Source organism: Panthera tigris, chromosome B3, assembly GCF_018350195.1.
Source record: "Panthera tigris isolate Pti1 chromosome B3, P.tigris_Pti1_mat1.1, whole genome shotgun sequence".
NCBI lineage: Eukaryota > Metazoa > Chordata > Mammalia > Carnivora > Felidae > Panthera > Panthera tigris.
In genome coordinates this window covers 7,220,261-7,233,852 of record NC_056665.1, presented here as the reverse complement: position 1 = coordinate 7,233,852, position 13,592 = coordinate 7,220,261, and the positions used below count along the sequence as shown (strand labels likewise).

The window sequence follows — 13,592 nt, the reverse complement described above, 5'->3', positions numbered from 1 at the left end:
CAGGAAGATTCCATGGCTTCCTGGTTACTTTTTTTTTTTTTTAGCTGGCACACAGTAATATTAGTTCAGGTGTACAATATGGAGATTCGGCACTTCCACACATCAGCCGGTGCTCATCACGACAAGTGCCCTCCTTAGTCCCCATCCCCTATTTAATTGTAAGAATAAGTCCCATTTGGGGGCACCTGGGTGGCTCAGTCAGGCATCCAACTCTTGACTTGGGTTTGGGTCATCATCTCACGGTCAAGGGTTCAATCCCCACATTGGGCTCTGTGCTGACAGTGCTGAGCCGGCTTGGGATTTTCTCTGTCTCTCGCTCTCTGCCCCTCCCTGGTTGCTCGCTGTCTCTAAAAAATAAATAAAAATAAAACTGAAAAACAAAAAAAGAGTAAGTTCCATTTGGATAGTTACCACTCCCTTTCAGAGACTCAAAGTCCAGCCCAACCCATAACAAAACTTCAACCTCATGGCAGCCCAGAGCTTCTCCCCCACTCTCCACCCTGTGTCTGCAGCCTGTCTCCACTCCCCCGAGCACAGGGTTGAGGGGAATGCAACGTGGGGGCGAGGGGCTTAGAGAGTGCCTTGTCCTCCTGTCTGGAGTTCTCTTGGCCGACGCTAGCATTCACACCTCCATAGGATAGGCTGGTGCTTGTACAGGTCCATGGAGACCAGTCCCATCCACCCAGCCACCGATGCAGGGACCTCATCCCTGGGCCCGTGGTGGGCATGGAGTTGTGCTGTCCAGACCCCCTCAAGGAAGGGGGTTGCCCAGCTGCCAGGAGCTCCATCAGCCTCAGGGTCGCCTGCAGAGAGCTGCCTTGAACCAGTCACACCCTTCCAAAGGCACACCCACCCACAACGACCTATCTGACACGAGTGATCGAGTGTGCACCTGGCCCCCTCAGCTCCAGGCTGTGGGGCCTGCACCACCTCTGCTCGACCCTGCTCCTCCCCTCCCTTCCACAGGCCTCGATGCTGGGCCACTCCCTAATGAACAGTTTGTACCCAGGGCTGTCACAGAGTCTGCTCCTCAGAGAACCCCAACACGACTGCTTCAGCGACAAGCATGTGCACTCCGTGACTGACCTCTCCCACCATCTCAGCACCCAGCCTCCTATGGCAGGGACCCCCTGGGCCCTGGCGGATGAATGGGGTACCAGCAACGGTGGCTCAGGCCCAGCTCTCTCCCCAGTGCCCACTGAGCTGCAGGAACCTTGGGGATGCCCCATTTAGCCCAGCCCTACCAGATGCCAGCAGCGTGGCTTACCCAGCCACCACCCCCTGCCCCTGCCCTGCTCCGCCAGCCTCCCACCGCCTGGCTTCTCCAGCAGGAAGCAAGACTGGACACTGTTCTCTACGTCCACATATATGTTCCACCTGAGCTCCTGGAGACACATCAGTAGGTTGCTCCCAAGAACCTTCTTGTAAGACCCTGCCTTAGAGGTGGCGTGGAGCAGGTTCACAGGGTTCCTGCAGCTGGGCACACTTCCCGCCAAGGCACGAGACCGCACCCTCCTATTCCGATAGGCACCCTGAACTCTGGAGCTCCCCCCATCACTTGACTTCAAAGCCCAGTCCAGGTCCTAGATAAGGTGTCACCAAGTAGAAGATACGGAAGGAAGATGAGGCCATCCCCTCCCCGCTGCTTTGGTTAGGGAGATACTAGACATTTTCCAGTTCTGCAGGTGTTGAGGGGTGGTGTGGCAGGGGCGGGGTCCCCATCCTTAGGTCAAGGAGAGACAGTGGTCTGAGGTCACCCACGCCTGGGCCCTTCCAAAGGCACTGTAAACACCTAATTTCCAGTAACAAATCCTTTTCAACTTAGAGCAGCCAGAGTAGTTTCTGTTTCCCGTGACTGTATACTTTTTTGAATTTCTAATCTCTTCCTTTGCCCGGATGGGGGGGACAGTTATTGGGTTGGTTCTGCTATCTTTTATTACATCCCACGTGGATGTGACTGGTCCTCCTCCAGGACCGTGTGCGTGACTCTCCAGGAGACCCTTGTTAAAATGTAGGTTCTGATTCTGTCGGTCTTGGATAAGGCCCAAGAGTCTGCCTTTCGAGCAAGTTCCTGGTAACAATGCCTTTGCAGTAACCGGACCCCTGGCCTGCTGAAGGGCACAGCTGCAGACTGTGAGGGAACCTGGCATCTACTGTCCTCAGCTGCGGGCCTTTATCACAATTCCAAGGCAGCAGGAAGTAGCCCCCTTACTGTCCCGCACAAGCGGGACCAGGCCAGGTGAGTGGGGGCCACAAAGGTGAGTCAGACACACTCAGGAACCTTGAGGATCACAGCCAGCAGTCTCTACTGTGCACAGAGCCTGGTGAGTGATGGGGACACAGCCGCCTGCCTCCTCCATACCTTGTGACGGAAGAAGTCTAGCTTCCCAGGCACAGGTCAGTGGTGCTTCCTGGTGGGACCGGGGTTTCCGGTCGTCAAAGGACCAGCACTGCAGAAGCACAGGGGAGAAAGCAGGCCTGCCGGCTGGGGCTGGGAGGAGGAGCAGGCAGTGACCGGGGAAGGAAGGCTCAGAGGTGGCTCTGAGCTGGACCTCTGCAGCTGTGACGGTGGAGAGCATCACTGGGGGGGACAAGGAACAGCAGAATAACTGATGAGAAACAGGGAAAGGGCGCTGGCCAGCCAGGTGCCCCTGAGAGAGGATGGCACAGGGTGGGGTGCTGGGGCAGGGGTAAGCTGGGAATGCTGACAGGAAGGACTGAAAGGGAGATGAGGCCACCCAAAGGAAAGCCATGCAGAGGAGTTTGGGGTGCACCTGGTGGTTCTGAGCAGGGCTCTGTCAGAGGCATGACAACATCCCGGAGCAGAGGAAGGTGGCAGCCTGAGTGGCCTCCCACCAGCCCGGGTCACAGGGGCCTGGCTTCGTGGGTCTTATTAATTATATTTTATAAACAGACCCATTCATTCATCTGGCTTTCATGTTTCTTCAAAAGTTAGAATACTAAGGGGCGCCTGGGTGGCTCAGTCAGTTAAGCATCCGACTTCGGCTCAGGTCATGATCTCGCGGTTCGTGAGTTCGAGTTTCATGTCGGGGTCTGTGCTGACAGCTGGGAGCATCGACCTGCTCGGATTCTGTGTCTCCCTCTCTCTCTGCCCCCCGCCCCGCCCCCGCCAGCGCTCTGTTTCTCTCTCTCAAGAATAAACAAACATTAAAAAAACAAAGTTAAAATACTAAATGGAACAGAAGTGGACATGTTGTCCGTTTAGATTGTCATAAACATGTGCCTTTGAGGGGCAAATGGAAAACAGCACAGCACTCAATAAACATGTGTTGCATGTGCCAAGTGAATGAATGAATGTACAAGAGCGAGCTGCCGTGGGCGGGGGGTGTTCCAGAAGAGTCCGGGTTGCCCTGATCGAGGCAGCACCGTGTGGGACAGCCTATCCCTTTGGGACCATCCCCTCTGTTCCTGCATGTCCAGACCACACTCAGTGAAGTGGTGACCGATCACTAGAAAATTATAGATCTGTTTTTTTTCTTTTCACTGAAATGACATCTTGACCTCACATGGCCAAAATAAAACTCTTTCCCTCTCCTTGTCTTACCTAAGGTACCTGATACACCGCGGGCCCACTTCAGGCCAAAAATCTTTGGACGCAGCCTTGCTTCCTTTTCCTCACGCCCACACCAAATCCATCAGCTGGTCCCGGTGGCCTTACCTCCGAAACAGACCCCATTCTGACCGCTTCTCCCCATGTCTGCTACCACCCTGCTCTTGCCCGGCCCGCTGTCTTGGCCTCCTGATGGGCCTCCCTGTTCCCCATCACCCCTTCCCTCAAGCATAACCCATGTGCCCACCAGCAGCCAGAGTCATCTTTTTAAACCTTAAACCAGATGATGTCTCTGGTTTTAGTTTCCCTGTTTAGATTCTGCTTCATGGACGGGAATGTAACTCCGTGAACGTAAGGGTTTGTGGATTTGGGGGACCCAGGGTGGAAGAGAGAGCGCGCACGTAAGGAGTACTCAACAACCACTCACTGAACAAAGGCCACTAAGCCAGCATCTGGGTGGGGGGCTGGCCTCTACCTCAGTTCCCCGGGGGCTGCCCCGACCGGCTCCACACTGCTGAGCAGTACTACCCGGATGCTGACTGAGCTGTTTTCCAGAAAGATGCCATGAGAATCGTTGGAGAGCATCACGTAAAGTGGGTTTTTTTTTTTTTTTAAGTGGTTTTCTAGAATGTTTCCGGAGAAACATTTCCAAACAAGAAGTAGAAAGACTCTGGATTACCAACTAGATGAACAATAATACTCAGGAGTGGATTCCACAGTGTTACCTGGGATTCAAAACACTCGCCAGTGTCTGGTTCGGAAAGGGCACCACAGCAATGTTTCCAAAATGTGACAAAAGAATTTAGGAGGTGGGGGGTGGTTTTTTAAGTAGGTCCTTAACAAATATTTACTGAACGAATTGACTGCTAATGTAATACTAAAACTTATGCCCAGCATGTCATTCATTCTAAGCTTTACAGTGTAAGAAGCAGTGATCTGGAAAGGGGTCCCTAAGGGGTCCTAGCATTCCACACACACCTCTGGTGGCTTCCCCTCGAATTCTTCTGGCCCTGAGTTATGCAAATATTTATTGTCCTATTGTTTTGAAAGCGTTTTTTTTTTTTTTTTTTTTAAATTTTTTTAATGTTTATTTTTGAGACAGAGAGAGGCAGAGCATGAACGGGGGAGGGCCAGAGAGAGGGGGAGACACAGAATCCGAAGCAGGCTCCAGGCTCTGAGCTGTCAGCACAGAGCCCGACGCGGGGCTCGAACTCACAGACCGCGAGATCGTGACCTGAGCTGAAGTCGGACGCTTAACCGACTGAGCCACCCAGGCGCCCCATTGAAAGCGTTTTTGACAGCTGCTTCAACCCCTCTGTGAAATGAGGCAGGAAACACAAGGGCAGACAAAACAAATGAAATCAGCAGACCAAGTTGGAGGCGGCACAGAGGCCGGGGAAGAGAGGAGAGCTGACAGCAGGCCAGGAGAGACGGTTCACTCCAGTTACGGACTCTGGGTCCATCACTGGAGATTTACATCTTACTTTCTAGAACGGAGAAGATTCTCTGATCCAAGGTTCCCTGGCCGTCAAGAGGCGGGAGATGCCACGGCCTGAGCGATGGCCCTGTCACCTCCTGCTGCCGTGAGGACAGAGATTAGCAAGCACTAAGCTCCGAGGGCTGGGAGGCACTAGAAGAGCCAGCCAGAAGGGCCCACTCCGCGTGCCGCACGCGCTCTGTGCCTCTCCACCTGACTGTCCCTGAGGTTGCTGGGTACACCTAATCCAGCTGTCACCACCCACTCTCCCTACTCTGCAAACAACAGCTGGTCAGGGCTGGGCCCCATGGCTGCCCATCTGCCACCCGCCCTCCCTGGCCAGAGATTCATGGCTCTCTTTAAAGGCCCTTATCCCTTGGAGCATCTCTCCTTGTCCCCCTGGCTTGCATCTATGGCCCTGTTGGGGATTTTCCATCCTTCCCTCAGAGTCGCCTGCTGGCAGTGGGAGTCTCAGACACGCCACGTGCCCTCCTCTACCCCACATCCTTCCCCAGGGCCCCTCACCACACGCAGGGACTAGGGAGAGACTTAGCTGCAGACTCTGAAGTCCAATTTGAATTCCAGCTCCAGCTTTGTGACCTTCGGCAACTTGCTCAGTCTCTCTGTGTCTGAGTCCCTCATCTATAAGATGGAGACAACAACAGTAGGCACTTCGGGAAGCTCAGAGGATTAGCCGAGAGGACTCACTAAGTTAACACACAGAAAGAATTTCATCTGGCTGAAGCGCCCAAGAAAATGGCAGCTGTTTTTAGCTCACCTGCATTCCCTCTGACCTTCCAGAAGGCCCCCTGGGCAGCAGATATCCCCTTTAACTCAAGCAGGGCTATCAGCTCTGTTCGTGTGCGTGCTAATAATGATGGCCAAAGCAACGGCTTTATAACCCTCTTCAGAAAGTGTCCTGACACCCACGGAGGGAACTTAAGAATCTAGAGAAAGACTATAACATGAAAGGTCTGCACAGAGACCCCCATGTTATTCTTTTTTTTTTTTTTAAGTGTATCTATTTACTTTGAGAGAGACAGAGACAGCGTGAGCAGGGAGGGGTAGAGAGAGAGGGAGAGAGAGAATCCCAAACAGGCTCTGCACTGCCAGCCTGGAGCCCAATGCAGGTCCCAAACCCACGAAATCATGAGATCATGACCTGAGCCGAAATGAAGAGTTGGATGCTCAATCGACTGAGCCACCCAGGCACCCCACCCCCATGTTATTCTTAGTTACTTTCCCATTCTATAAAATGGGAATTATTTTGCCTAATCCTCGTTACTCCAGCAGTAATTATCCAGATTCTCCATAATCGTATGCTACTCACGGTGTGCACTGTATTTGGAACAAGCAGTTTTGATAGTAAAACTTGAGTCGCTGCCCACAAGTGTGGCGGGGCCAGGGGGCGGGCAGAGCCTCAGCCGTGACACCCCTGCCAGGGGGCTGGTCTTGGCTCCCGATTGGGACTCGTGCAGTGCAGGATCCCGCAAACCCAAGAAGAGGTCCAAATGCCGCGGGAGCCAAAGAAATGACAACGTCACTCGATGGCATGAAAAGCAGAGCCGTGGGGGTGAGCCCACGACCTCACTCAAGAGTGAACGGAAGGAGGCTCTGAATCCGGTGCTGTGCGAGATTGCCCTCAGTTCTGTGACACCGAGTCCAGCCACAGCTTTGTTTTTCCTGGAGAAGAAAGACTCCATCTTCCACAGCCTCCCTCTGCACGGCCACCCCCGAGCCAGGCTTCCTGTTGTTCTGTGGCTCACACAACAGCAAGCATGCACCTAGAAGGTGCCTGCGGGCTGGGACAAGCCGGCCTTTGCCTCCACAGTGGGGGGACCCTGAGGTGATGGCTTCCTATTCTCACTTCATCAATAAGAAGCAGCTGGAAGGGAAGCCAGAACCAAGGGTCATCGTCCCCCATGGTCTCTCTAGAAATGGGAAAAGCGAAGCCTTCCCTCTCGTGGGCAGAAGGACGTGAAAATGCCCGGTCAACCCTTCCAACCCTCCCTCGCACCCACCACTCCGAGAGGGTGCCTTCTGCCACGTGTGCTGGGCACCGTGTCGGGCGTGCGGTCTCCTCCTTCATCCTCCTGACCCTTACATCAGTATTCTTGTGCATATTTATAGGTGGAGAAACTGAGGCTGAGAAGGGGTGGAGTCAGAATCCTAGACGCCACACTCTCAGCCCTCACTAGACTCCCTCCCTCGGGAGTGCCGGGTGAGTCTGCCCTCCAGCTCTGTCCCTCCCTCACTCTCCCCTACACTCAGGCCATCTGAACACCCACTCCCACCTCGGTCTCTCATGGGGTCCTCACCTCCTTCGCTGTCTGGCCCGGCCGTGCAGGAGAGAAGCTCAGGCATCGGACTTCGAGAGAACTGGACTCACACCCTGACTTTCCCACGCACCGCGTGTGATATTTGGAGCAAGTTAAGTCTCCGGGCCTCGATGGGCTCCTGTGAAAACAGGAGTAATGTTACTTCCCACACGGCGCTGCTGTTTAGAGAGGTGGGATTGCACAGCAGGGCAGTCACGGGTGGAGCCCAGGACGGTCAGTTCTCAACACGAGCTTTGGAACCAGGCCACTCGGGCTCCCATCTCCACTCTCCCACCCAGTGAGCAAGGGCCAGGGGCCGAGTGATCCGGAAATGCCTCCTAATCTCTCCTTCCTGGTCGTCCAAGTGCCAACCACAACAGTTTCTGCTTCATGAGGTTGTCGTGAGGATTTAAGGAGTTAATGAACATGTAGTTTAAATACCATGCTGGGCACACAGTGACCCATCAGTTGAGTCTAGCTATTGTTGTTGTATTTTCTTCTCAACAAGAACACTCCCCTGGGTGATCCTGGCCCTTCAATCCTGACCTGCAGGCTAGAGCTCTGGTTCTCCAGGCTCATTACGCACCCTCCTGTGGATGCCTCACTGGGCGTCCCACAGCCTGCCAACTGTGTCTGGTACTTTCCCTTCCACAACCGCCTCTTCCTGGGTCCCTGGTCTTGGTCGGGCACCGCCCCGTCCCACCTGCCTAACTCATCCTTACCTGTTCTTCCCCCAGCCCCCACGTACAACTGCTCACCCCCTCCCCACCCCTGGGTCACTGCCAGACCTCCAGTGCTCCTGACCACCCCCCACAGGCCACAGGGCACAGAGGCCTGGTCAAGTGTGCCGGGTGGGCCCAGGACCGGGGCCGGATCAAGCACAGAGATGGCCCTCATCTGAGAGGCAGCAACTCGGAGAGAAGCCAAGTTTTCAACCGGCTTTGCCATCCAACAGGAGCTGTCACGGCCTGAGCGCTGACTCTGGGCCACACGGCGCCGAGCCTCCACCTGACGTTCCAGGGTCAGCCGCCAGATGTACGGAGCTAGTCAGGTGGGAGAAGGCAGGAACCGGGTGGGCAGGAGAAGCCGTGAGAAGCAGGCTGGACGCAGAGGACGGGAGGCCCACCCTGCAGGGTTTCTGCACCTATGAAGGCAGCTCTGTTCCCCACCTGGGGTGTGACAGGGAGGACCCCAAAGAGCCCTTACACAGATATTTCACTTCCTCTGTCACCTCAACAGCCTGTTCCCCAGCCCTACCTCCCTACCTCCTGACTGCCCTCACCAGGTCAAATCCACTCTGCAGCCGGAGTGGTCAGGAAACACAAATCTGACACATGGTTTCACGATGACACTCCTCAGGGCCAAGTGCAAGCCCTCAGCAGAACCACCCCCTCAGGTGCTCTTGGCCTTGGGGAATTGAAGGTCTGCTGTGCCAGTCCCCAGGCAGGCCAAGCTCTGTGACTCCAGCCTCTGGCAGCGTCCCCTCCTCTTCCCTCTCCCCTCCTCTCCCCTTTCCTCACCAGGCTAACCCCCGTCTTCCTTCGGAATTGGGCTCAGGCAGCATCTCTGCCAGAAGCTGGCCCCGTGTGGGTCAGGCACCCAGGGTGTCTGCTCCCAGGCCCCTGGAGCACCCATCTGTCTCTCAGCTGCTTTCAAGGAATCCCGCAGCCTGTCTCCCTGGGTCTGTTCAGCCCAGCGCCCAGCTCAGCTCTGACACTCAGAAGCAGCTCAAGAAACGTCTGTGGAACAATGAGTAAATACAAGGGGGGCCCTGCAGGTGCAGCCTCCCTCACCACTGTGGGTGCAGAAAGGCGTGGGGCTCACACACACAACGGGCCGATGGATGGACAAAGTGGGGTTACACAAGCCAGCCTGTGGGCCTCCTGATGGCAACATGGCTATTTTACAAATCCTCAAAACTATAAAAACACCACGTATGCTACATAAAGCGTGTCACTGAGCAGCACCTCATCTCAAAAACGTCCAGTCTGTGGCCTCTGCGGAAGAAGCATCTGGGAGGAACCAGGACTCAAGTCAGGCTGCTGAGCAGCCACCTCTCAGACCCCTTAAGGAATGGCAAGTTCAGGTTCAGGGTGGTGGCTGCCACTGACCTCTATCTCCCCATGCCCTCTTCCCAAAGCCCCAGGAAAACCAGAGCAGTTAGTGGGCCAGTTGGAGTGAAGCTTTCCTTTTGCCCTTGTCCAAGATGGGGTGCTCCCAGGGCACCCCCAAGTCCATTCTGAAAGGCAGGCTCTGCTTACTATGGGGTGAGATCATCTCTCTTCCCCCAAAGTCTCTCAGCTGCACTTCATAATCCCAATGGACCTTTCTAGACCATGTTGCCCTACCTGTGTTACAGCTGGTGATATTCTTGCTGTTTGCTCTGATCATGCATTCGAAGGATGGGTGGGGTGGGCAGTTCAAGGGTCATGAGGTTTTAGCACCACATCTGGCTTTGCAGGAATAACAGGTTCAGACCATTTGCTTCTTTTAGAGAATTAGCCCTGGACCCAGGGACCCTTTGCCCCATGCCCCCACCCCAGGCTGTGACAGCAGGTGGACTGGCCAAACACCACCCCCCACTTGTCTGGAGAGAAGCAATCTGATGTGAGCACTGCATGTTGCTAGGGAGCCACTGGCAACAGCTGGCTGCGAAATAAGTCGTGTCCTTGGGAAAGCATGTTCCTGGCTGCTAATTAAATGCTGCTGCAGCCTCTTTCTTCGGGGAGCTATAGAAATGTGCTGAATTAATGCAGGCAGGAGCAGGCAGGGAGCAGCGGGTTCACCATCCTGCTAAGGCCCCTCCTGGCTGTACAGGGAAAAGGCTCAGGGGGCTGCAATGAAATTGCCGAGCCCCCGGGGGCTAGTAAAGAAAATCCTGGCCTCAGACTATGAGGCTCAACTAGCCCACAGAGGGCCTACCTAATACCATCCCGGCTGCTACAGGTGAATTCACTGGCTAAACACTTTTTTTTTTTTTAACTCTTTAAATCCCACTTCTGAGTATATATCCAAAAGAATGGAAAGCAGGATCTCAAAGATATATTTGTATACTCATGGTCACAGAAGCACTATTCACGATAGCCGAGAGCAACACGTACGTGTCCACACAGGGGTGAATGGGTAAACAAAGGGTGGTATACACGTACATGTAATGGAATATTATTCAGCCTTGAAAATGAAGGAAATTCTTTTTAATGTTTATTTATTTATTTTGAGAGAGAGAGCATGAGCAGGGGAGGGGCAGAGAGAGAGGCAGACAAGAGAATCCCAAGCAAGCTCCCCTACTGCCAGTGCAGAGCCTGACGCAAGGCTCAATCCCACAAACTGTGAGATCGTGACCTGAGCCAAAATCAAGAGTCATACACTTAACCAACTGAGCCACCCGGAAGCCCCGAAAATGAAGGAAATTCTGACATAGGCTACAACATGGACAAACCTTGAGGACATTTTGCTAAGTGACATTCACCAGTCACAAAAAGACACCAGGAAAGGGCAAATATCGTATGATTCCACTTACAGGACGTAACTAGTCATACTCATAGAAAGAAAGCACAACGGTGGTTGCCAGGGGCTGGGCGAGGGAGAAATGGGAATTATTGCATAATGGGGACAGAGTTTCAGTTTTGCAAGATGAACCAACTGCAGAGATTGATGGCACAACAATGTGAATATATTTAGCAATACTGAACTGCACGTAAATAAGTACGCTGGTAAATTTGATGGTTTGTGCTTTATAGCCCAACTAAAAATTGAACAAAACTCATTAAAAATGTTAAGTAATACGTGTTCACAGTTAAAGGATTACAGAGATAAAAGAAATAAGCTAGAGAGTAAATGTCCACATTCCCTTGCCCCCACGTCTGCTCTCCAGAAGTAATTATTGTTAATAGCATCTTCAGTGTGTTTTCAAAAGTGTTCTACGACTCCATGACTATGTATATATTTAATATCTACAGTGACCTCAATTTCAGCACAGATTTTTTTTTAGTTTTTTAAAAAAATGTGTTTTCACATTAAATACAGTTGTTCAATTACTACAGCTCAAAGAGCTTTCCAAATCAATATGTATGGACTTGCCTCATTATTTTTCACAGCTGTATCAGCTCCGATTTTATGGACAGAGCTTGTAATTCATTTTGTCTGTCCTCTATCAATGCACATCTAGTAGTTTCCACTTTTTCACAGTGGAAAAGTTACAATGAAATGGCCTTGTGCATATGTCTTGCTCACATATGCAAATATTTTGTCCTAATGCACAGAATTTAACTGGGTTTTCAAAATATGAATATTTACGAAGACACTGCTCTTTTGTCCTTCAAGAAGTTTCAATCAATTTACTCCCCCAACAGTAGGGGAGAGCACCCTACGCTCTTGACAACATGGCATCATCAAACACTTAACCTTCGCTAATCTGATGGGTGAAAAATAAATGTCACATTTTTTTTATGTAAGTCATAATGGTTTATTGATAGGATGCCACTATCATATATTCTCTTTATAGGTTATTTTGTTTCTTTTCTTGTTTTTAATTCTTTTTTTTCTGCTTTAAATTTTTTATTTTTTAAATTTACACCCAAATTAGTTAGCATATAGTGCAATGATTTCAGGAGTAGATTCCTTAATGCCCCTTACCCATTTAGCCCACCCCCCCCAACCTCTCCAGTAACCCTCTGTTTGTTCTCCATATTTAAGTCTCTTATGTTTTGTCCTCCTCCCTGTTTTTATATTATTTTTGCTTCCCTTCCCTTATGTTCACCTGTTCTGTGTCTTAAAGTCCTCATATGAGTGAAGCCCTATGATATTTGTCTTTCTCTCATGGACTAATTTTGCTTAGCATAATGCCCTCTAGGTCCATCCACATAGTTGCAAATGGCAATTTCATTCTTTTTGGTTGCCGAGTAATACTTCATTGTATACATATAAATACCACATCTTCTTTATCCATTCATCCCTCGATGGACATTTGGGCTCTTTCCATACTTTGGCTATTGTTGATACTGCTGCTATAAACATTGGGGGGGGGGTGCCTGTACCCCTTCAAAACAGCACACCCGTATCCCTTGGATAAATGCCTAGTAGTGCAATTGCTGGGTTGTAGGGGTAGTTCTATTTTTAGTTCTTTGATAAACCTCCATACTGTTTTCCAGAGTGGCTGCACCAGCTTGCATTCCCACCAACAATGCAAAAGAGATCCTCTTTCTCCACATCCTCGCCAACATCTGTTGTTGCCTGAGTTGTTAATGTTAGCCATTCTTACAGGTATAAGGTGGTATCTCATTGTGGTTTTGATTTGTATTTCCCTGATGATGAGTGATGTGGAGCATCTTTTCATGTGTCGGTTGGCCATCTGGATGTCTTCTTTGGAGAAGTGTCTATTCATGTCTTTTGCCCATGTCTTCACTGGATTATTTATTGTGTGTTGAGTTTGATAAGTTCTTTATACATTTTGGATACTAACCCTTTATCTGATATGTCATTTGCAAATATCTTCTCCCATTCTGTCAGTTGCCTTTTAGTTTTGCTGATTGTTTCCTTCGCTGTGCAGAAGCTTTTTATTTCGATGAGGTCCCAGTAGTTCATTTTTGCTTTTGTTTCCCTTGCCTCCAGAGACATGTTGAGTAAGAAGTTGCTACGGCCAAGATCAAAGAGGTTTTGCCTGCTTTCTCCTTGAGGATTTTGATGGCTTCCTGTCTTACATTGAGGTCTTTCATCCATTTTGCGTTTATTTTCGTGTATGGTGTAACAAAGTGGCCCAGGTTCATTTTTCTGCATGCCGTTGTCCAGTTTTCCCAGCACCACTTGCTGAAGAGACTGTCTTTATCCCACTGGATATTCTTTCCTGCTTTGTCAAAGATTAGTTGGCCATACGTTTGTGGGTCCATTTCTGGGTTCTCTATTCTGTTCTGTTGATCTGAGTGTCTGTTTTTGTGCCATAAATGTCACATTTTCATATAGCTGTTGACCACGTGTATGTATTTTTTCTGTGAACACTCTGCTAATAAGATTCTTTGCCCATTTTTAACTGGGGATTGTTCATCTTTTTATATTTTAAAAATGTTTTACACTAAGAAAATCAATCCTTTGGTAAGTGTGTTGTCATTTGTCATGTGATTTTGTTTTGATAATTGTTATGCAAAAGTGTCCACTTGTATATGTTCAATTTGTTTTAATGTTATTTTTGAGAAAGAGAGAGAGCGAGCATGAGCAGGGGAGGGGCAGAGAC

The 13,592-nt window shown here is 50.9% G+C and overlaps 1 protein-coding gene across 13 annotated transcripts in view; it reads right to left on the bottom strand.

The window, feature by feature from the left end:
* DET1 (DET1 partner of COP1 E3 ubiquitin ligase) overlaps positions 1 to 13,592 on the bottom strand; it is a 93,670-nt gene that overhangs the window by 10,002 nt on the left and 70,076 nt on the right. For 6 of the 13 annotated variants that reach the window (XR_006218378.1, XR_006218381.1, XR_006218382.1 and 3 more), the window contains exons 10-11: positions 7,367 to 7,505; positions 2,363 to 2,581 (exon numbers count right to left, since the gene is read on the bottom strand). Coding sequence is in view for 6 of the 13 variants with exons in the window: in XM_042988098.1 (XP_042844032.1) it covers positions 5,598 to 5,690; positions 7,367 to 7,505 (232 nt within the window). In the remaining 7 variants the exon portion in view is untranslated. Of the gene's footprint in view, positions 1 to 310; positions 348 to 2,362; positions 2,582 to 4,879; positions 5,691 to 7,366; positions 7,506 to 13,592 lie in introns of those variants that run through there. The other 7 variants (XM_042988098.1, XM_042988100.1, XM_042988097.1 and 4 more) reach the window with 2 other exon arrangements.